Genomic DNA, 24,182 nt, shown 5'->3' with positions numbered 1-24,182 from the left:
TGCATGTGGGTATTCAACAACAACAACAACAAAATTACATTTATAGAGCGCCTTTCACGTCGGGAGGACGTCCCAAAGGGCTGAACAGTGAGGGGTCAGGACCCAAGCATGGGGGAGGGGTGGGGTAATAATAATAATAAAAATAATAATCCTTGCATTTGATATAGTGCTTTTCACGTCGGGAGGACGTCCCAAAGCGCTTCACAGAACACACTGTAAAGTGAATTGACTGTATATTTGTGGGCGAACGCGGCAGCACAGCAATGTCCCACAAACAGTCGTGGATTGAAAATGGCCAATTTATTATTGTTTTGTTTTTTTGGAGGGATTATTATTAGGCGTGTGGAGTAAGGAAACTTGCCCAAGGTTTCGCCCTCTGCCTGGAATTGAACTCAGGTCTCTCACTTGCAAAGCGAGTGCTCTAACCACTGAGCTACAGGACTCCACAAGGGTAGGGGTGAGGGAAGGCAGAGAGGTGGGAGGGCGACAATCAAAGAGAAGGGTCTTGAGACCAGCCTTGAAGGAGACAAGGGAGGGAAGCGAGGCGAAGGGATCGTGGGATGGAGTTCCAGAGTGTGGAAGGGCAGGTCGGGCGGGAGTCATGGAGCAGACCAGAGCCCGCTGAAAAGAGGGAGCGGTCAGGTTGGTAGGGAGTCAGCAGATCAGAGAGGTAGGAGGGGGCAAGGCCATGGATAGCCTTGAAAGTGAGGACGAGGATCTTGAACTCGATCCTCTGGGGGATGGGGAGCCAGTGGAGTCGGGCGAGGGTGGGAGTGATGGGGTCACAGAGCCTGGTGCGTGAGAGTACACGGGCTGCAGAGTTTTGGATGATCTGCAGGTTGTGAAGGGAAGAGTTGGGAAGGCCGATGAGGAGGGAGTTCCCGTAATCGAGCCTTGATGTGACGAATGTGTGGGTGAGGGTTTCGGAAGCCTGAGGGGTGAGGCAGTGGCGGAGTCTGGCAATGTTGCGGAGGTGGTGGTAGGTAGTGTCGGTCATGGCACGGAGGTGGGGGAGAAAGGACAGTTCAGCATCAAACAAGACACCCAGGTTCCTGACTGACTTAGTGGGGTTGAGTGTGCAGCCGTGGAGGCTGATGCTGCCAGCGCCCGAGGTGCGGAGGCGCTGGTGCGAGCCAATCAGGAGGGCCTCGGTCTTGCTGACGTTGAGTTGGAGAAAGCTCTATGAAGCTCTCATTGCTGCTGCTCTGAATCCACAGTGCTCCCAACTTGGTGTCATCTCCAAATGTAACATCCTGGGAGGATGCAGCAGCCAAACGTTCAAACCATTGCTTTCATACATTCAGCAAAGCATTGCCAGGATCGCTGCTGATCGCTGCACAGCCTCACTGCCCCCACCCCACTCCCACAGCCTATCCACTGCCGCCACGGCCCCGCCCCCTGGCCACCCAGCCCCGCCCCCAGACCACCCAGCCACGCCCCCTACCGGCCCACAGACACGCCCTCTGGCCACCCAGCCACGCCCCCCGGCCGCCCAGCCACGCCCTTAGCCCCGCCCCTGGCCGTCCAGCCACGCCCCCAGCCCCGCCCCTGGCCACCCAGCCACGCCCTCAGCCCCGCCCCTGGCCGCTCAGCCACGCCCCCAGCCCCGCCCCCTGGCCACCCAGCCACGCCCCCTGCCCGCCCTCAGCCCCGCCCCCTGTCCGCCCGCGCCGCAGTCACATGAGTTACAGCAGGAAGTCAGTTCATTCCCAGCGCGAGGGCTGTGTGGAGCTGAGGCTGATTCCCGGTGTGGGATCTCTGTGAGAAGAGGAAAGCCGCCGCTCACTCGCTCACTGTTGGGTTTCGCCGGGTTGATGGCCTCTCCGCTCGTCATGCACTGGCCGCTGGTGTGCGGGGCCCTGGCCGCCCTCCTGCTGTGTGCGGGCCTCAGCCTGGGTGCAGGTCAGTACATACAGCAGCCACCACCCCGGCACTGCGCCACAGGCTCTCCCCAGCCTGGAACTAGTCTACCCCGGACTGTAACCAGCCTGGAACTAGTCTACCCCGGACTGTAACCAGCCTGGAACTAGTCTAACCCGGACTGTAACCAGCCTGGAACTAGCAACCAGGACTGTAACCAGCCTGGAACTAGTCTACCCCGGACTGTAACCAGCCTGGAACTAGTAACCAGGACAGTAACCAGCCTGTAAGCAGGACAGCGAGCCTTGCACTGCTCTTGTAGCCTGAAAACCCCCGTCTACGCCTGTGACTGGCCTGTAACCCCAGTGAGCCCTGCCCAGCCCTGCCCTGCCCCTGCCCAGCCCTGCCCAGCTCAGCCCTGCCCTGCCCAGCCCTGCCCTGCCCAACCCTGCCCTGCCCAACCCTGCCCTGCCCTGCCCTGCCCAGCCCTGCCCTGCCCAACCCTGCCCTGCCCAGCCCTGCCCTGCCCAGCCCTGCCCTGCCCAACCCTGCCCTGCCCAACCCTGCCCTGCCCTGCCCTGCCCTGCCCTGCCCAGCCCTGCCCTGCCCAGCCCTGCCCAGCCCTGCCCTGCCCAGCCCTGCCCTGCCCAGCCCTGCCCTGCCCAACCCTGCCTGCCCAACCCTGCCGTGCCCAACCCTGCCCTGCCCAACCCTGCCCTGCCCAACCCTGCCCAACCCTGCCCTGCCCAACCTAACCCTGCCCAACCCAGCCCTGCCCAACCTAACCCAGCCCTGCCCAACCCATCCCAGGCCTGCCCAACCCAGCCCTGCCCAACCCTGCCCCAGCCCTGCCCAACCCAACCCTGCCCAGCCCTGCCCAACCCAACCCTGCCCAGCCCAGCCCCTGCCCAGCCCAGCCCTACCCAACCCTGCCCAGCCCTGCCCAACCCAACCCTGCCCAACCCAACCCTGCCCAGCTCTGCCCAGGCTGCCCTGCCCAGCTCTGCCCAGGCTGCCCTGCCCAGCGCTGCCCAGGCTGCCCAGCCCTGCCTAACCCAGCGCTGCCCTGCCCAGCCCAGCCCTGCCCAGGCTGCCCTGCCCTGTATCGGCCAGTGTCGCCACTCGGTAAATCCAACTCTGCAAACAATGTGTAACTGAAAACAACCCAACAACCGACCCCAAGCTCTGGCCTGTGGCCTACTGACTAACTGCTGCTGTGAGATGGCTGTGGGTTACAGCTCTGTGTGTGTGTGTTGGGGGAGGGGGTAAGGAGAGGGATCGTCTGAGGACATTTTCTTTACTTTTTTCCCAGAGTTATTTCTGAGTGATTGTCTCCCAATCCTGATTGCCAAATATGTCTACAGGATGAATTTGTGATTTTAAACTTTTTTCAAAGTTTTTTTTATATGTAAAAGAAATATGAAATTTGTTTACAAAAACAATCTCTGGATCAGATAATGTGGGATGTGAGGTGTGGTTTGGGGGTGGTGGGGGGGGGGGCGGTTGGGGTTGGTGTGTTCAGTGATGATGTTGGGGTGTAGGTTGTTTTGTTCAGCAATGGTATGGTTTTCACTGAGGTGGGATAGTTGGGGGGGGGGGGGGGTGTCATGTTCAGCTGCGAAGTGGGTATGTTCAGTGGTGCGGGGGGGGGGTGTATGGTTTTGTGGTTTTCAGTAACTGGGGGGTGATCTTGTGGTGTTCATCTGCATGCGGTGTTCTGTTATTCAATGGTGGGGGGTGGGTGGATGTTTATTCAGTGACTAGGCTGAGTCTCAAATGAGTTCAGCAATTTCTATACACGTGTCTGCTCTGGCTCTTCACACGTAAGACATAAATAAATGACTTGGAGGAAGGGATTTGCAAAACGAAACTTGCAGATCATGCCAAGCTGTGTGTGGCTAGAAGGCTTGTGATCTCAGCCAGTGACTGCGTGGTGCAACCCTCTTTTCCTGGAACGAAAATCAGATTGCCTTGTACTGTTAGTGTCACTTCAAGGGAAACTTGCTAAGAATTCTGATTAATTTTCCTTGACTTTCATCTTAAAGAAAATGTTGATGTATGGAGTAAAGGGTTTCTGCTTGATTATGAAATTGAAATTGATCAAGTCCAGTTTAACTAGATCGCTTCAGCAATGGCAGTTCATCAACATTTTGGGGATTAATTTGGATCTCAAGTGAGATCAGCAATTCCTACATGAGTTTGTCTGTTCTGAGTCTTCAAACGTGATGGATAAATGACTTGGAGGAGGGTATTTACAAAATGCAATTTGCAACAAGCTGTGTGTAAATGGACAGAAGGCTTGTGACCTCAACCAGTGACTGTGTGTGGCAGATTTTTTTAAATGTAGATCAAGGTATGCATACTGAAACAAATTAAATATGTAAACAATTAAAGTGTAATAATATAAAGGAACTGAATTTGAATGTGATTAGGTTCCAGGTCAATGCATAGTTGATAATCTATTTAAATGAATAGCATCTCAAGCATATTTCATTATGTTGAAAGAAGTTATTCTTAATAGCAATCCTTGCATTTTGTATAGTGCCTTTCAGGAGGATGCCCCAAAGCACTTCATAGGATATACTGTAAAGTGCAGTGACTGGGCAGAATCGGGGCAGCCAATTTATTGTGCAATAACTTAAAAAGCTGCAGATAGTGTTGGTCTTTCATAGAATTATACAGCTAGAAAGAGCCATTTGGTTCACCGGGTCTTTGCCGGCTCTTTGAAAAGAGCTATCCAAATCGATCCCACTTCCCTGCTCTCTCCCCATAGCCCTGCAAACTTGTCCTCACCAAGTAATTATCTCTTTGATATAATTCTGTAATGTCTCCTGTTACCAGCTCTTAAAGCTGCCTTTGAAACGCCATCATATTTGGCCAATAACGCGACTGAATTATTTTTGACTTGGCATATGCAGCCATGTGTAGAATGTAACATCAGAATACTCAGGTTTGAGTGGCCAGAGCACCAGACATGAGAGGTTTGCGCTTGGCTGGCTTCTTCTCTCACTGCCCAGTATTGGCAAACTGCTCTCCAGCACGCCATGCCATACATGCTGCTATATTGCACAGTACATTTTCCCATTAATCTGTTGTGCCGTTGCTTGGGATTACCCAATCAAATAAGAGCATTGCACGAGTAGATCACTTTGTATTGTTCAAGTTCTTTTGTTCAGAAGCAACTTTCTTAGCTGTACCATGTTTTTTAAAAGGTCTCTTTTAGAGCTGAATGATGGGCCATCGCAACAGTATTTATCTTGTTACTCTGCGGTTTGAGCTGGTAATTCGTACACTGCAGTGAAAATCTAAAAGAAAACTTTGGCTTTTGCCTGCTTCCATTGAAAAGAAAACTTGTAATCAAGGGAGTAGGCAATGTTTATTTCAGGATTTGAAATTCCTATTTATAGGTTTAAAAGTATGCAAATCATCTCGAGGACAGATAAAAATAAAGCATACCTGCCTTGGGGTCTATGTTGAAAGTAATGTGCCTGCAGTTGCTTAGTACTAGTATATGCTGTACTTTATGTAACTAGTGAGAACAACTGGAGGATAGTGCAGGGATAGCTGGTTCACAAGATAAGTGCACAGTTGCATTTTTTTTCATGTTAATCTGGTTGTTGGTGAAGTGGGCATTAAGAAGACCAGGACTATTTACTTTAAAATCTATTAGTAGCCAATGAACATTGTGCATTTCTTACACTTCAAGTAGCTATTGATATTATTGATATCCAATGTTACATCAGTGAAATGGCTTCATTAAAAAAAGACACCCAAGCTAATACAATAGTGGCTTTTAAAAATTATCCTGAATGTCAAGTGTAAATGGAATGCTAGAAATAACACAAGGTTAATCAGTATCTGAGGGTCATATTTCATTCATGCCCCAAATGAGGATGGTGAGAAATAGTAGCTTGGTATGAGTGAGTCACATGTTTTGTATCAGACCACTTAGAATAACTGATGGATGGGTGTGAAAATTGTCACTATTTTCAGTAAAATGTGTAGAATGCAACCTCAAGATACTTTTAAAATGTGTAGAATGTAACATAAGGGTCGCTATATGATGGGGCAGCCCTAATGGTGTAGTGAGTGGGTAGAGCTGCAGCTTATGGACTAGGTAGCAACTTGCTGGTTCGAATCCCAGCCTGTGCTGAATTTGCTGGTCTTGACTGGGGCTGATGTTCCCAGCCTATCAGGGTCGGGAAGGGGAAAACCAACTAGCGTTTGTGCTCCTGGTCCTTGTATAGTACCTTGTAGGTGGGTGGGCAGAGCTCAGGCTTGCCTATGATGCTTCTACAAACCAGTGGCCTGCTTACACTCCCTGCCGGGGCTCACCACTTGGCCAGGGTACCGGAGGACGACCAACCCCCGTGGAACCTCTCTCTCCACAGCAAGAGAAGGCTAGAGAGGCAAGGGGGCACAGAGCATGGCTAACCAAATGGCTTATAACGTGAATGATATATTACATGTTCTCTCTCTAATAAATGTACTTTGTATTTAAAATGTAAAATTAATGTATTTTTCAGGGATCTGCGAAGATAGAAAGAACTGCACTACCTGTCTTTCAACAGCGGACCAGAACGTGAGCTGTTTCTGGCAGGAATGTAAAGGTAAATTAATTATAGTCTGATTGTAACTACAGTCATCTGTAGATTTTGACTCCAAGCACCTCTTCACTATCAATCAGCACCTCTGCCACCCCCCCCGACCCCTTCATCCTTACCTCTGATACTGAATGCGAGGTGCTTATGGTCTTTCTTGCAAGTAAAGTTAATAAAATCCTCTTGTCTGTGATGGGAGGCTATCTTTGTCTTAGCATTGCTGTGGATAGGAGGTTGAAATCAGCCAGGTTTACGGTCCTCCTTAAACACTATACTTGTAAAGTTCTTACGCAAGTACATTGTCAGGTTCAGCTGTGATACCCTTTACAATCGAGGGACCTGCCCACACTCATTGCCAAGGCTCACAAAAGAATAATGACAACTTGAGCGTGGAACTGGAGGGCAATCGTACCCTGTGAAACCACACTCCAGGAAGAGAAGCCAAGGGTCACCAACACAGTCATCTGCTACAAGCCAAACCGATTACATTTTTTTAAAATCAGTTCCGGACCATTCGAGCAACATTTCTGTATATAAATTCTCTGCTGCATTTGCCTTGAAATGCTGCTGCTAGACTTTAGAGAAAAAAATGAAGTAAGTTTTGAAATGAATTGATTTAAAAACCTCATCCTGACTTAACAAAATGCCTCTACACCCTTGCCTGCTATATCTCAATCACTTCTCTCCTACCCTCTCCGAAAACCATCGCCCAGCCTGCTTGGGTTCTCATTGTCTCTGTGAAGCATTTTGAGAAGTTATTCTATGTGAAGGTAGTTATTAATAAATCCTTTCATTTGATATAGAGCCTTTCATATGAGGAGCATGGCTCAAAGTACTTTCACAGGATTTACTGTAAAGGCAATGATTATTTTGTATACAAATGTGGTCGCTAGTATGCAAGTACTTGTTATAATACTGTAGTCATGAATTGTGAACAACTATTATATTCAGATGGAATTTTAAGGTAATCAATTGGTGGATTTAAGCACAGCTCCCAATTAGGTTGCATTCCAATGTGAAATGTTTAGACATCAGCAATTTACATGTCCTGCAAGGGCTTGTACTACCTCTTTTCAGGATGAAAATAGTTATGAGAAATTGTCAGCTTTAATTAAAATTTGCTCTTTCACATGCAATCCTGTATTATTAACATTGTTTGAATCTTCATGTGTGAACCTTTACTGTATAGGATAAAACTGCTGTTACCATACCACTCCTCAAAAAATCCATCCTCTATCCCTCTAATCTCTCACACTACCATTTCCAATCTATCCTTCCTTGCCAAAGTCCTGGAACACATTGTTGCAGGTCAACTTTGGTCACACCTCTCCCTCCTCGAGCCCCTGCAGTGTGGTTTTCACCCTGCCCACAGCCCAGAGAACAGCACCTGTCAAAGTCATAAACAACATCCTCTCGATCTGTGACCAGGGCTCCCTCTGCCTCCTGGATCTTTCTGCCACGTTTGACACAGTTGACCACCAATCCTCCTCCACCACCTCCCGCCCCTGCCCGATCACCTGCGGGGTACCCCAGGGCTCCATCCTGGGTCCTCTTTTCCTTATCTATATGTTCTCTCTGGGCGATGTCATCTGAAGACACAGGGTAAACTTCCACATGTATGCAGATGACACATAAATCTACTCTGCCTCCTCCAGTACTAACTCCAGGTCTGCCAATTTTCTATCAGCTTGTCTGGCAGACATCAAGACCTGGATGAGTGCAAACTTCCTGCAGCTGAATTTGGACAAGACGGATTTTGGCTCCCATCAACGTCTTCACTCCTGCAGATCTAAACTCAATCTCCCTAGGTCTCCCTCAGACTCACCAAACCAGTGCACAATCTAGGCGTCCGGTTCTACCCCCGGCTGTCCTTCCTGTCCCACATCCAGTCCCTGATCAGGACAGCCTTCCTTCAACTCCACCACATTGTCTGCCTCCGACAATATCTTACCTCAAATGCAGCCGAAACTGTCATGCATGCGTTTGTCACCTCCCTCTTGGATTACTCAAACGCACTCCTCGCCGGTCTCCCCAGCTCCACTATTCAAGAGATCCAGCTCATTCAGAACTCTGCCGCCCACATACTGACCCGAACCAAACTTCATACCCACATCTCATCAGTTCTGGCCAGGCTCCACTGGCTCTCCATCACCAAACTAATCAATAAGATCCTCACACTCGTATTCAAATCCCTTCACTCTCTGGCACCTCCCTACCTCTCCGACTTCCTCAACCCCAATCCACCACCCAGTGCCTCTGCTCGAATGGGACCTGCCTCCTGCTCATCCCTCCACCCCACCATCGGAGGCCACACTTTCAGCCACTACATCCCAAAACTCTGGAATACTCTCCCTTAAGCCGTCCGTCTTGCCGCCTCGTCTTTCAAGTCCTGCCTGAAAACCTTCCTCTTCGACCATGCTTATGGCTACCCCGCTGTTCGGAGTCAGGCTCCGCCACTGTTAAGCGCTCTGAGAGGTTACCCCGTGTGGAGGATGCTATATAAGTGCAAGTTATTGTTGTTGTCAAATCTTTAATCAGCCTCAGTGTAAGAAACCGTTGTTCTAATGCTGTGCAAAGCTTTATCAGTTAAAGACCTAAGCTCATTAAATGAATATCTGATCCTAATGAGTTTTAATAGTGACATACTGTTGTACATTAATAATACAATGATTAGAGAAGCATTTGTTCTGGATGGGAAAACTTGATGGATTTTGACATAAGTTAGGGTGATCATATTTTGTAAACCAAATCCAGGGGCATGTATTTAAAAAAAATTGAACTCTACAATCCCTGCGAGATGCGGGCAGTACTGGCGAAGCTTGTTGGATTCATGGCTGTGTTTCTCTGCTGAGTGTATCTGGTTTAGAATTTTATTGCTCTGGCTCAGTTTGTTGCTGAACTCAAGACGGGGCAAATTTGGCCAGGGACACAATATCTCAACCACGGACTTGCCCTGGAAATCAGGGTTGCATCATCCACACTTCCTAAGATGATTTCTGTGTTCGGGTTGGCTTTTGCTTTCAAATTTAATTCAATGGACATGGCTTCAGCTTGGTTCTTGTTTTTCAATATTGTTCTCCATTTAAGAGGTTTCTTCTTTGCCCCGGTGTGGGAACATTTGAGGAAGCTGTGTGTACAAGTGCCAACCTTTATTTCTCTTGGATTTGAAGTTTCCCCATATAGAAAACTGCATTTCATTGCTGATCGTAACCACAAAATTATTGAAGTTCTCATTTAGGGTCATTTTCCATTGACATCACTGTACTTGCACTGACTTACTTACTTGCATAGTCAACAACAACAATAAATTACATTTATAGAGTGCCTTTCACGTCGCGAGGGCGTCCCAAAGCGCTGAACAGTCAGGTGTCGGGGCCGAGCATGGGGGAGGGTGCGGTGGTGTAGGGGTGAGGGAAGGCAGAGAGTCAGTAAGTTACAACTTGTACATTAGCTTTTGCTGTTTAACAGTAAAGATAAAGGTGTTGTGCTGTTTTATTATGCTTACTTAAGGGCAGAAAAAGTTATGTATTAAAACCTGTGAGCCGTCCTATTCTAAAATGGAGAACAGTCATGGTACTGTTGTTAAACTGAAATTTGAGTTCTCTGTGAAGCGCAACTTCCTTATTCAAAAACAGAAGTCGCTGTGAACACTCTGCAGGTCAGGCAGCGTCCATGAGAAAGAAAAGTGAGTCAATGTTTCGGTTCCACGCCACTTTGTCAGAAATGGGGCATGTTGGGAGGGAAAGGCTTTTAAGGACTAACAGAAAGGGGGGAGGCAGGGCAAGGAACATAAAGGAGAAAATGGGGTAGAGGACAGGGAATGATGAGCTAAAGAGGTGTTAATGATTCAAACAATGTGGGGAGTTGCAACAGAGCAAGAGAATAAAAGTGTTAATAATGCAAAACGGGGGAGGGTGTTGGGCTGTACGTCTCTCTGTGTGTAACAAGTGATTGGGCCGTGTGACTCAGTATAAAGCTGAGGCTGGTGTCCTGGCCTCTGCCAAGTTTCCTGGCAACGTGTTCCAGTTGTTGATTATTCTTTGAGTAAAGAAAAGCTTCTCGGTGTCTGTCCTGAAACTGCCCTTACAATTCTAAAATGTCCTTTTGTTCTGCTGTCTTGATACATCCTAGTATTGATCTGGGTTTACTGTATCAATCAATCAGAACTATTTTAAACTTGTTCCAACAATCCACTTTAAAGTGGAAAGTGGAGCCAACAGGAGAAGGAAGTTAACCTTTAGGAAAAATTCAAGTTGTTGTTTTTGAAAATAAGATTAGAATGATAAAAAATCAGATTTTTTTATCATCCTAAAAATGATTAAAATTAAGGAATAAGTCGGGAAGAATGACTGAGAGAGCAAACATACTGCTCAAAATTATAGTTAGTGCTTACTACGTGAGGGTTAATACAGTAAAGCTTGTACTGTATTGGCATTTGTGCTTGAATGATGTAAGCATTCTACCTTACAAACCGCCAGCACTACATTTCTGCAAATGGGTTTTCTTCTCGCCCCCACCCGGTCACTTGCAGGGTACCCCAATGCTGCATTCCAGGCAGGGCGAAACCTTGGGCAAGTTTCCTTACTCCACACGCCTAATAATAATCCCTACCAAAAACAATAATTAAATTGGTCATTTTCAATCTACGACTGTTTGTGGGACATTGCTGTGCGCAATTGGCTGCCGCGTTTGCCCACAAATATACAGTCAATTCACTTTACAGTGTGTTCTGTGAAGCGCTTTGGGACGTCCTCCTGACGTGAAAAGCGCTATATCAAAATACAAGGATTATTCTTGGCCCCCTTCTCTTTCTCATCTATATGCTCCCTTGTTAGCTTCCGGATGATACTCAACTCTACTTCTCCTCCTCCAGCTGCGACCCCCAGTTCTCTAATGTTCTCAAGGCCTGGATGAGCGCAAAGTTCTTGCAATTAAACGTCAACAAAATGGAAGCCATACTCTGGCTTCCAGCGGTTCAGACCTCAACCTACTCGATCTGTCCTTAAAACTTTCTGAACCCATGCGCAACTTAGGCATCAGGTTCGTTCCCCAGTTATTCTTCCTCCCCCACATCCGGTCCCTGACCAGGACCTCTTTCCCCCACATCTGCCATATTGCCCCATCTCTGACAATACCTCACTCCAAAAGCTGCCGAAACCCTTGTCCACACCTTTGTCACCTCTCAGCTTGACTATTCAAACACCCTCCTCGCCGTTCTGCCCTCCTCCACTATTCACAAAGTTCAACTCATCAAAAACTCCTCATCACTGCCTGCATTCTCACCCGCACTTAAGTCTGCACCCCAATTACCTTAGTCCTTGCCAAACTCCATTGGCTCCCTGTCACAGAGCAGATCAACTTCAAGATCCTCATGCTAGCGTTTAAATCCCTCCATGTCTTGGTACCCCCCCCTCCCCCATCTCTCCAACCTCCTCCCCTTACAGCACTACCCACTACCTCCGCTACCTCGTATGGAAAGGAAAAGCTGGATATATGAAGGCCTCTTTGTTTATCTTTGGTGTCCTACAGCTCAGTGGTAAGAGCCCTCAGCTCGCAAACGAGAGCCCTGGGTTTGATTCCCGACAGAGCGAAATGTTGGGCAAGTTTCCTTAGTCCAACATCTCTGTTTACCTAGCAGTAAGTAAGCACCCAGTTGTTATTCGATTGGCAGATCACTTTTCCGGGGATAATAATTCCTTCAAATTTTTTTAAAATAGTGAATGAGTCACTGAATCCACAACTGTTTGTGGAGCACTGCTGTGTGCAATTGGCTGCTGCGTTTCGCCCACAAAATAGTCAGTTTAATTTACAGTATATTCTGTGAAGTGCTTTGAGATGTCTCGAAGACATAATAAGGCGCTATACCAAATGCAAGGATTATTATTATTTTGCATATACTAGGACTGGGGTGTATTATTATTATTTCTGGGGTGTATTTCTTGCTCTAATGCAGCTGCCTGCCCAGAACTGGGGTGTTCTAGGCATGCAGCTGCATTAGAGCAAGAAAGAGGTTTTGGAGAAGCCAAGATAAAAGGACCAGAGGAATGCGAAGCTGCTTAGAAACTAAATCAAAGTGGATGTCTCGGCGGGATTCCTGCCCAGAGTTCATTTAAAAGTATTGCCACTGTGCTAAAGTGTCCAGACCACTGTAAGGAAAGGTCTCTAACCAGCAGCTCAGCTAGACTTGGGATTTCACCATCTGGCCAGGCTGGTCCTTATTTTTCTTTTTTTATTGCAGTAATTTTCCATAGTATCGCCAAACAACAACAAACAGACATTTACAGAGCGTCTTTCACGTTGGGAGGACAGTCAGTCAGGGGTCAGGACCCGAGCAGGGGCGAGGGTTGGGGTAGGGGTGAGGGAAAGCAGAGAAGTGGGAGGGCAACTGAAGGCACGATCGAAGAGGAGGGTCTTGAGACTGGCCTTGAAGGAGGCAAGGGAGGAAGCGAGGCGAAGGGACTGTGGGATGGAGTTTCGGCCACCAGTGGTCAAGCAGGAGACATGGAGCAGGCTGGAGCCCGCTGAACGGAGGGAGCGGGCAAGTTGCTAGGGAGTCAGCAGGTCAGAGAGATAGGAGGGGGCAAGGCCATGGATGGCTTTGAAAGTGAGGACGAGGATGCAGACTAGTTCTATGTTTATTGTATACGGTATATACTATGTAAAAGGTTGGCAATTTCTTATCTTAATGTTGCATTGGCTTTGTACTTTGTGTTTAAAACAATGAGGAATAGTTTGCTTCAGCAATATTGGCCAAATCAAATTAGGGTTTAGTATGGAGCTTTGCCCATAACTCGTGTTTTGTTGGTAAACAATAATGTTGGTAGTCCACCTACATGGAATCTTCCTGCCAACCCAATTCCAGACATTGGGAATAGGAAATTGCTGTGGGTTTATGTTAGGTGTTGAAGACTAGCTCAACCACTTAAGGTTGGTGACTGCAGTTCCTGAATAGCTTAACCTAACATTTAAGGAATTCTCTGCAGTGTCACTGTTCACCCTCATGTAAAATATGTGACACGGTTATAAAATTGGATGACATTGTAAAACTGGAAGAGTGACGTTTCAGAGTGGATGACATTGTGCAGTATTTTGTTTGTTGCACATTTGTACTGCTTAGCTTATCTGTGCCAAACTTCTCCCTTTCACAGCACAATCCCCAAAAATAATATTCTTAGGGTTTTAACCCCCCATTTCTGTTTCTCCAGCTATAAATTATACAAGTTATAAAAGAGTTGCAGCTTATGACCTAGTAATTTGCTGGTATGAATTCCGGTTCTTGCTGAGTTTCTTGGTTTCAACAGGGGTTGCACGAGGGAATTGGTCCTGGAATTTCCATGTTAGGGAGGGGAATGCCTACCGGGTTCTTGCTCATCATCCCTGCCGCTGCTGATTTCTAGCATCTGCAGTATTTTGTGTTAGTGCGGTTGTGTCGCAGCCTGGTGGGATGAGCCGAGACTGGACCGTGACACTTACTGCCAAGGCTCAAAAACAATGGCCATTCGGGTAGGGTACCAGAGGGCAGCCAGGCTCCTGTGGACCTACTCCCCAGCAAGAGAAGATCAGGAGCGGAGAGGTACATCACATGGAGAGAAAATTAGAAAATAATTTAGGACAGTTTTTTTTAAGTGCCTTTTATCACATTAGAATGAATGCTAGTGCTTCAAATTTGTTTTCTGTAAAAGTGACCATTTGCAGGCGAATCCAGCAGCAAATTTGCTAATTGCAGTGGCCTTGAATTTAATTAATATTTTTTTTTATCTGGGTAATTTTTAACATGAACACCGGGAGAAACTCTTTGATTAGTGACGTTTTTAACATCTGCAAATGCAAGGATTATTATTATCTTCTATCTGAACAGGCAGATGACCTTGGTATTGTGTCTCGTGTCTAGATCTATTGCAGAGTACCATTGGGTATGTGAATAATTGCATTCTTAATGGACAGATGAGAAGGCCTGTTTAATCTTTAAGGTTATGAAGATTAAACTTGTGAAACCTGCTAAAATTGAGCGCCCCACCATGCTCCTATTTAGTGGTTTGCTGGGATATTTTGTCCAGCTGCTGTATAAACATGCCATTTGAAGTTTGAAATAGTTGAAAGGGCAGGAATCTGATTACTATATAAGTCTTTTTCGGCATCCACTTTTGCTATCTGGTGAAGATCAAAAATACAAACTTCTTTATAGGTAGCAATTGACAGATGTTTTTTCAAAATCAGTCCCACCTTTTTACTGTTTGCATGATTCTCTGGAATAGGTTGACACATGCCTCTCTCTCACTCTCAGAACAGGTTGCCAACTTTTCCACTGTCTTTGGTCTGTACTCCTGTGCTCCAGCACTGGCACAGAAATCAATAAACAAATGTAAATTTTATCAAATAACAAAGGCAAGTTTTTTTTATTAAGTTCAAATCTTTATATCATGTTTCCTCCTGCCTGATTGTTTTTTTTTGCTTGGCAAAGGTTGTTGTTTGTTGGGTTCTCAACTGAACAAAAAGTGAATGTGTTTTTTTGCTTGTGTATTTTTGTGGTTAATATGCATATAATCTAGTTAAGAGATCAGTAAATCTACTGCTGGGTGTTGCAAGGATGAGGAAGTGCTTGTCAGCCAGTGGTTAGTTGGTAAAAAGCAATCTGCCATCTTAGGTGGCAAAACGGAGCAGTGAGGCTGTGAAATGCTCGATTTGTCATGGAATAGTCCCCAAAGGAAAGAGATTCTTTTTTTTGGGGGGGGATTGGGGTGGTCATCTGGGTGTCGGACACATACAGAAACTCATCATCATGCTTAAGAGTGTTCAAACTAAGCTGCGATTTTCATGCATCCTACCTACACATGGAAATCCCAGAGATTGATTGTTGGAATAGTGTGCATAGTCTTCCTGGAGGGACGCATCCTGCTTACCAAAATCTGGAAAGTATTACGCTCAGGTTGGCAAGAAACAGATATACAAGATATATAAATTGCTGTAATCTAGAGATGGTGGAGATTCCTTTGAGTTTCAAATACAGGTAATTGGGAAGTCATGAACATTTTGAAGCATAATCATAAGGATGGTAAAATATGTAGGTTGAACTCTATGCCCCCAGAAGTACTTTTGAGGCTTGAAAGGGTATAGGGATAAAGCGGGGCAGTAGGATTCAAGTGATCGCCTAGCTCAGTGAACTGGTGCAGGCTTAATGGGTCAAATGACTTCCTTCTACCCTGTAGATTTCTATATTTCTACATTCTTTCCATGTTCATTATTGTGCAAGATAAATAACATTGTTTATTTTTAAATCTGACATCCCAAATCCTGTGTGCAAATGTTGCTGTTGCCTAGTTTGTCCTGTTCAGACTAATGCATATATAATTAGGTTCTGCTAAGTGATTGTTCACTGTTGTCCTTATTATCCTGGTTCTGGTGTATTGTTATAACATAAAACTCTCATGCAAGTAGCGTTTGGCAGGTTTATACTGATGTACCTGCTAATGTGTTTTCATCAGCAGATCAGTCTCTCTCCAGAACCACCAGTCTCTTACTTTTCACATTGCCATGTGAATTAGTTAGTGCTATTGTTAACTTTCAAACATTGCTAAGTTAATGTTTTGAATCATTTTTAATTATTGAGAAATCAAAATTTGCCGCTTTTTCAATGGTTGTATTTCCTCCATTGAAGACATTGTGTGTTTCTGAACTGGAGCGTTGGTGATGCAGTGGTGATATTTAAGCTTTGCTCATAGAACAGTTTTTCTATTTAAACATTACAGTGTTGCTTTTTTGTTCCTTCCCCGTGTGGCATTTAACATTACACTTCAAATGCATGAGATCTTTGGCACAGTCTTTCTCTCCCGTTTAGGAGGATATCTGAATATTGGGCACTCTTCCCAGTTCCGTTGCAATTTAGAAAACCATGATTTTGCAGGAGGGAGAGAATAGGAGAGAGAGAGACTAGATAACCTTCAAAGGTCACGGACAAAGCATATGTTATTGTGTTGTTGAAGGGATGGATGACAGTGTGTGTGTTGTACCTGAGAGAGGCAGAGCAGCTTGCTATGTACTATGGTGACACTAAATGTTAGTACTGCACATTTGAGATGTCTAGAAGACGTGAAAATCGCTATATCAAATGCAAGGATTATTATTACAATATTTTGCAATGCTGGGTGGGGCAGATGATTTCCTGCTCCTCGCCGGCCTTCCCGCCACCTCCCTCCACACGCTGCAGGTCATTCAGAACTCTGCAGCTCGTGTACTGTCCCGCACCAGGCTTCGGGACCACATCACTCCCACCCTCGCTCACCTCCACTGGCTCCCCATCCCCCAGAGGATTGATTACAAGATCCTCATCCTCACCTACAAGGCCATTCACGGCCTTGCTCCCTCCTACCTCTCCAACCTACTATCCCCCTACCTACCTGCCCGTACCCTCCGTTCCTCCGGTCTGCTCCACATCCCCCGCCCCAACCGCCCTACCATTGGTGGTCGGGCCTTCAGCCTCTCAGCCCCAGGCTCTGGAACTCTATCCCCCAGTGCCTTTGCCGCTTCCTCCCTCTCCTCCTTCAAGGCCGGTCTCAAAACCTTTCTCTTTGACCGAGCCTTCAGCTCCCCTCTCGACTCTCTTCCCCCCCCTCGCTCCCTCCCTTCCCTCCCCTCACCCTGACCATTTCCCCCCTCCTCGCTCCCTCCCTTCCCTCCCCCCCTGACCATTTCCCCCCTCCTCGCTCCCTCCCTTCCCTCCCCTCACCCTGACCATTTCCCCCCTGCTCGGGTCATGACCCAACTGTGCAACGCCTTGGGACGTCCTCCCGACGTGAAAGGCGCTTTATAAATGGAATCTTGTTGTTGTTGTTGTTTGGGTTTTATGGTCTCAGTAAGGTGTATTCAGCTTGAATATACAGGACACAGATTATCCCTGTGTTGTTGTTATCAGTGTTGCTTTCTGAAAATATTTTTGTAATTTGGGATAACATTGCAGTTTTAATAAGCTGTTGAGATTGATAGGGGCCCAGGTATTTGCTTGCATTCTAAATTGGTGGAAGGATTGTTATTGCCATGTGCTAAAATGTCAGATATCTTGAAGAGGTAGTGTGCAGTTGGCTAAAGTCTAATTGATCTTTTTCCATTTTTTTTACAAGGGAATTCTTCTTGTGTCAACGCTTCGCTCCATGTATTGGTCAACTGCTCAGCCTTGAACGAATCATGTCAAGGTAGGTCAGGCATTTAGTTCACCTGAGGTTTTGTCGCTAGTTCTTTCTGAATTGACCATCTTTTGAGAAATTAAGCATTAGTTTTACACCAAAGTATAAAGTCAAAGCGCTGCACCCTTCAATTTGCTACTAAAGGCTGGGATGTAAAGCAGGTTTGTAAACTTACAGAGAATGGAAGCAGACTTGAAAATGCGATGGAAAGAGATTTCATTGCAAGATGCAAAGCTGACTCTTGTTTATTGAAAGTTCATTGTTTTGGGAACTTGCGGGTATCCTCACCTACTGTTTTTTTTCCCCATAAATTATGTGTTGATATTGCTGTTTGAGTTTGAACGAATTGGAACTAATGTCACTTTGTGATTTTAAAAACTACCTCATTGTATCACAAAATCATGGCCCTGGTACAAGTGGGTTGATAAATGGCGGTTCACAATGAGTATTGATAAATGGGGACTGAGTGGCAAAGATACTGTCAACCAAGTGGCTCCTCCAGTCCAGTGCTGAAGATTTCTAGGTTTCTACACAGGCTATCAGCCCTAACCTGGAAACTCCCTGTCCCAATATCTCCATCTCAGCCCACTTTATTTTTAAATCCCACCTTAAGACTTGCCCCTTTGACCGCACCTGTGGTCAATTCCCTTTAATCCGTGTCCACTGTACAGCGCTCTGAGATGCTATCCTGGGTGAAGGGCACTGTATGTATGTTGTAGGGCAATGCAGGGTTGTTCAACATTTCTCATCCTCAAAAAAGAAGTCATTATGAAATGTTTACCTGGAGAACTCACAGTGGGTTGAGTGCAATATTGACTGTTACTTTGATGATCCGACTCTCATTAACCAGTAACCATTGTTATCAAATGCTGTGTATAATTTGGTCAGAAGAGCTGTTTAGTCCCACATTGAAAACATTTGGTCTTGACATAAATGTACCTTTTTTTAATGAGAAAGCTTTCCTGGCATGAAATAAATGGCACAGTTCTAGCTGAAACAGCATTAAAGTTATTGGGCATGTACTTCATTGCAGATAAAATGCCATTGGACTACTGGGATATATATATATATTCTGATTCTTATGTGAAGTTGTGATATTTTGGATGATGTGGCTCTAAAGGTGTTTTTCTTCATTTAATTTCTGGAAGCTGTCACCTATTTCTGTTGTTCTTTTTGTTTACCCTCGTTTCTCACAAAGCTTCAGTAGCACTTTCTGAGACTTGCAGAATTTTCTGTTTTATAAAGTGTCGCATAGATTTTCAAGAATACCCAAACGTATTTGTCAATTTCCCGGCCATTTTTATGCTTCACTGCATAAGACACATTTTTGCGTTGATGTAAAAATCTACAGAAACAAAGTGGGATGCTGAAGCTTTGGAGTCCAGGATTACAAACAACAACAAATTGTCCCAATGTCCCAAGGTTCTGAATGATAAATATGGCTTGTACAAATCCATTCACCAATAAAATGGTACAGTTGTAGTTTTGTTGGCCACTTCTCAAATTCTTCTGCTTATCTTGTTCTTCAGCCCCTACAACTCCATCTACAACTACAATTCCTACTCCTACTTCAACCAATTCTTCTTCAAACTCATCAACCACAGGTAATGATTAGAGAATTGGAGGATTTCTGTGGTGCTTCATCAAAGTATTGTTCGCAAGTTGGTTCCTCTGCATGGGTGTTGCTGGCAACCTATCTGGAAGAAATACTACTCCTGTTCCCTTTCAATTTTAACAATTTGTCAGTGTGCATGTATTTATGGTCTATGGAAATATGTGGGTGTTCCACACTGAAACTATATTACCTTTGATGGTATGGTTTGTTTCTGTGATATATGAAATGTAGACTCAATCTTGACAGCCTGCAGTTATGATTACAGTCCTACTAACACCCGCTTTGTGTCCATATCCACTGGCATGATAAGAGTAAGGGGGCACGTTACTTTTTAATGGTACGTATGCTGGATGTAATACATATGTAGTGATTTGAGTGTGACGATGCAATGGTATTAATTTTTTTCCATTCTGGCTCATGCGCAGTTCCCCCCACTGTGAATACTACTACAATCATTACATCGACACCAACCACTGCCCATTCCACAGGTAAGCATGAAACATCTCAAAGCATGTGCATATCCCAACATATTTTAAATGTTGGATGATACTGCAGACTCCCAGTCTGATATAGGTCATATCCTGAAGAGGATATGTAGTGCTTTTGGTCTTCCCCTGTCAGGAGATGTAGCTGCAGGGTAGACACTGCTTTAGAATTGTATCAGATTCACGCATGACTCCATAACTTTTTCCTAAGTCTTCAAACAAGTTCTTTTGTGACCCCCATTTGCCTGTGATTACTCCTCTGTGGGTTATGTAGTTTTACAGTAGATTGATAGTTATGTGAAAGGGTTGCTAAGCCAGTCAGCCCAAAGTAATTTCTAACCCAGCCCGAAACTGTTATGAAGAGCACCTCAAACAAATTCTCCCTCTGTATGCTAGACTTGTTTAACTGAGTGGTAACTGATGGGGTTCTTGAAGGATTAATGTAAAATTATAAATGGATTCTAATGCCAAATACATGTGTAGCCCAAATATGCTTTCCTCTAATGCTTAGCTGAAATCAAGGCCTGGAAGAGTGCCAGCTTTCTGCAGTTGAAAATGAATAAGACGAAAGCCATCCTCCTTGGCTCCCATCAATGTCTTCTCACCTGCAGTTCTGGTCCCCTTAACTTTCCTTGCTTATACCTGGGACTCATTGAAACTGAACAAAATCTTGGCGTCTGGTTCAATCCCTAGTTATCCTTCCTACAGGGACTGCTTTCATCCACATCACCTGCCTTCACCTCTGTCTTTCCTCAAACGTAGTTCTCCCCAGCTCCACTATTAAGGTTCAAATTATTTAAAAACTCTGCCTCCCTCGCTGTACCAGGCTCTGAACCCCAATCACCCCGGTCCCCACTGGATCATTATTGCAGAATGGATCAATTTCAAGATTCTGATAGTTATATCTATCAGGAAAGCCTGAACTTGTTTGGACTCTTCTCTTGAAAAGAGGAGGGTAAGGGGTGACCTGATCGAGATTTTGATAGGGTAGAGACAGGGAAGATGTTTCTATTTGTGGGAGAGCTCAAAACCAGGGGCCATCAATATAAAATAGTCACAAATAGATCAATTAGGGAAGTTAGAAGAAATTTGTTCACACAGAGAGTAGTGGGAATGTGGAACATGCTACCACACGGAGTTGTTGAGGCAAATAGCATAGATGCATTTAAGGGAAAGCTAGATAGGTACATGAGGGAGAAAGGAATAGAAGGTTATGCTTGAAGGCTTAGTTGGGAAGGGCAGGAGGAGGCTCATGTGGTGCATGAACACCGGCATAGACCAGTTGGTTCCGAATGGTCTGTTTCTGTGCTGTATGTTCTAATGTAATGTATAATGATTCTCATTTTCCAATAAATATATTCATGCCTTGGCACCTTCCAACCTTTTTGATCTGCTCGCTCCTCTGCCTGCTGTCTTCACTCAGCTGGCTCGGATTTTCTGTATATCCCTCGTCCCCTCCACTCCACAAGTGGCGTTTGTGCTTTCAGTTACTATGCCTCGAATCTCTGGAATTCCTTGCCACCCCCTCTCCTCTCACACACACACACTTTGCCTCCCTTCAAAACACAAATGAAGACTTTCTTCTTCTACCATGCCTTTGGTCATCTCCCCACCCTTTGCTGCTCAGCATCAAACGCTGTTAAGCGCTCAGGGGTTACCCACATGAAGCGCGCTGTATAAATGAAAGTTTTTGTAATGTGTCTTGTTGCTTGCTGCAGGTACTACTAATGGGACAACTGCTGTGCCTCCATACAAGAAGACCTCTACGTTTGATGCCGCAAGCTTCATTGGTGGTATTGTGTTGGTGCTTGGATTGCAAGCTGTTGTATTCTTTGCGGTCAAGTTCTGCAAGACCAAGGATAGAAACTACCACACACTCTAAGAGCTGCTGCAAGTCCCAGCATCACAGCTGTTGTGTTGGTCTGCTGTGTATAGTTTAAGTTGCTGGAGATGACATGCCACTCTTTAATTAGCCATATCTTAATGGTGTAAATAGTTAAAATTTTTCTGTGATTTTGGTTTTGCCTTGACATTGTAACTTGTGGACTAGACTCAAACCACGTTTATGTACTGGCCATGAGGATTTAGTGAAAACAATTAAACCATGCCTTAAGTAAACGTGGCCTTAATACCTGTTATTTTCTAAACCCATAGGAAATGGGTTGCCTCCAAACTATGAAGTTTTATTCATGGAAGTATATCTTCTGTTTAAATTTTTTCAGTGTTTTCCTTAATGTAGAGCTGCCAACCAGCTTGATGTCAAATTCCAATACGTACATGCACATTCTGTAGCCCACTTTAAGCAGAGAATGTCTCATTGCAGATTTAATGTTGCAAGCTGAATTTGAATCCCTCCTCCCCCGTTCCATTGAATTGTTTGCAGTAGATCCAAACATTTGTCAATTATGCCTGGTTTATATCTCTGAAATAACACTCCAGTCTATGTGTAGCGTGTGTGATCATTCTCAATTTGCCATACATAAAAATACAAATCTGGAAGCATGTTACCTGATTGACGTCCGCTTTTGACTGTTTGGAGGATTTATTTTGTTCCGACATTTTAAGGAAAAGGTATTCCATATTGCTGTTTTGTGAAATATTGCATGTTATGGTATGTTGGAGGTTTTGCAAATGGAAATAATTTGCGTTCCTTTTAAGCCATTTGTGTGAAGCTGAAAAGAATTGGGATGGTTTCAGATATGCAAGTAGAATATTTTTCTTGGAGCAGTGGCAACTAAAGTTGTCAGCTCTTGCAATGACCTCAGTGAAAAGAATTTAGCCATTTAGTTTGGAATTGTTTTGTTGTGTGAAAATCAGAAGACAATCATTTCAGATGTGAGATATTAGAATCTAAAAGATGTTATTGTTGATTCTGGGATTGGTGTTTTTTTGATATATCTTGGACCTTGACATTAGTGCATGTTATAACCATTCACAATAAGTGGCTTCAGGTTGGAAGTATGAGCTCCCGTTGTACAACTTGCACATGAAAGGGATTAACTGTAACTGGTAATCTACAGACTTAATACGTAAGCAAAAAGTGGTGGTGAACAATTATTGACCCGAAGCAGCTGAATTAATGAGGCTGAGAAGAGAAAGTGAAGATTTGGGTTTTAAAGTTGTTGATCTTAAATTGTCAGTCTGCTGAGTTAAGTTTATGTGCTTAGATGCCAACCACTTGGTCCTCATTGTTAATACACTTGAATTGTCCAACAGCCCCCTCGCCCAGCTCTGCTTTTCTTTCCCACCTTCTCCAGACACAAATGCCCGCTTCCAGCCAATTGCACAGCAACATTAAAAGATCACAGATCAAGAGGCGTTTGTGTGTAAGCAGTGTCAACCTGGATGGAAATGGGTTGCAGGTGTGTGACAGTAGAAAAGAGTCAAATCTAAAGTTATGTCTTGCATTTTTCTTTAAATCTTTCTCTCCTGAGAGACGCTCTATGTAGGAATTGCACTAGTTTCAGTTTTAATATAGTGAGAGAGTGCATGATTGGCAAACATTTAAAATATTTTGGGGGTAATAAGAATTGTTTTGAATGTTTTAGACAACAGTGCTTGTTTGAACTGTAGTAGATTGTGCAAACTGACTTGACTGCAATTTTTTTTGTGATTTATGGCGTTTGAAAGACCAAACCAACCTTTAACAACCAACTAAACAAGAAGTCTGTAAACTCTTCTAATTCATTAAGCCTGTTGCATCATTACTACATTTGGCCATCTGAAACCAAAGGGATTATATGTATCAATGTGATCTGTATGCTGTTTGCAGGTACTTTTTGTTAGCAACGTTAATATGTAAATTTACTGGCTATGCTCAAGACTACAGCAAATGTGAATTTTGATAACTTGGTTTTACCAAAACATGACAACTTGCATTCAATGTGAGGAATCTTGTTGGTAAAATTAAACGTGTTTCCAAATGCTTTAATACATGTTGCACTGAAACATCACAGTACCTGTTTTGCCTTTCTATTCATGTTTGCATTCACATATTGTACTCAACATCAACTAAACTCAGTTTTGCACTTGAATAGATGCTGTGCAATTTGAGTATGTATCTAGGTCGAAGTGCCTTAATGAATGGCTTTACAAGCCATTAATTTGAATTGTGGCCAAAAATGTAACTTTGAAGGTGGGAGGGAGAAAGGGGTATAATTTTTTAAAACTGTTTTGGGAATGCATGGTTCAAGAATTCTGCTGCCTTACGTGCTCAAACTTGTGTTAAAGCTTAAATTTCATTTGGATGCTTGCATTAGCTCTTTCCATTGTTCTGTAATTTTGCTTTCACAACCTGCAATATTTTGTCAAGAGAGCAGAATGTGTAACCATACCAACCAATAAATTTCATGTTTTACCCCCGTTTGTCAGTTTGGAATTTTTCCTGAAGCTTCTTTTGGTGGTTTATTTTGGAAACGGAACTGTAGTAATCAACCATACAGAC

At 44.7% G+C, this 24,182-nt stretch overlaps 1 protein-coding gene across 1 annotated transcript; it reads left to right on the top strand.

Moving 5' to 3' along the window:
- Positions 1–1,682: 1,682 nt before the first annotated feature.
- On the top strand, positions 1,683–24,095 carry cd164 (CD164 molecule, sialomucin). The gene is made up of 6 exons (XM_007892882.2): positions 1,683–1,902; positions 6,387–6,470; positions 17,576–17,647; positions 19,168–19,242; positions 19,679–19,741; positions 21,457–24,095. The coding sequence occupies exons 1-6, from the start codon at positions 1,815–1,817 to the stop codon at positions 21,618–21,620; spliced, it is 546 nt and encodes a 181-aa protein (XP_007891073.1). The 5' UTR covers positions 1,683–1,814; the 3' UTR covers positions 21,621–24,095.
- The last annotated feature ends 87 nt before the right edge of the window (positions 24,096–24,182 follow it).

This window comes from Callorhinchus milii, unplaced genomic scaffold (assembly GCF_018977255.1).
Source record: "Callorhinchus milii isolate IMCB2004 unplaced genomic scaffold, IMCB_Cmil_1.0 Scaffold3, whole genome shotgun sequence".
Classification (NCBI taxonomy): Eukaryota; Metazoa; Chordata; class Chondrichthyes; order Chimaeriformes; family Callorhinchidae; genus Callorhinchus; species Callorhinchus milii.
Note: the sequence above shows the minus strand (reverse complement) of the source record. Positions and strands in the feature narration are given on the sequence as shown.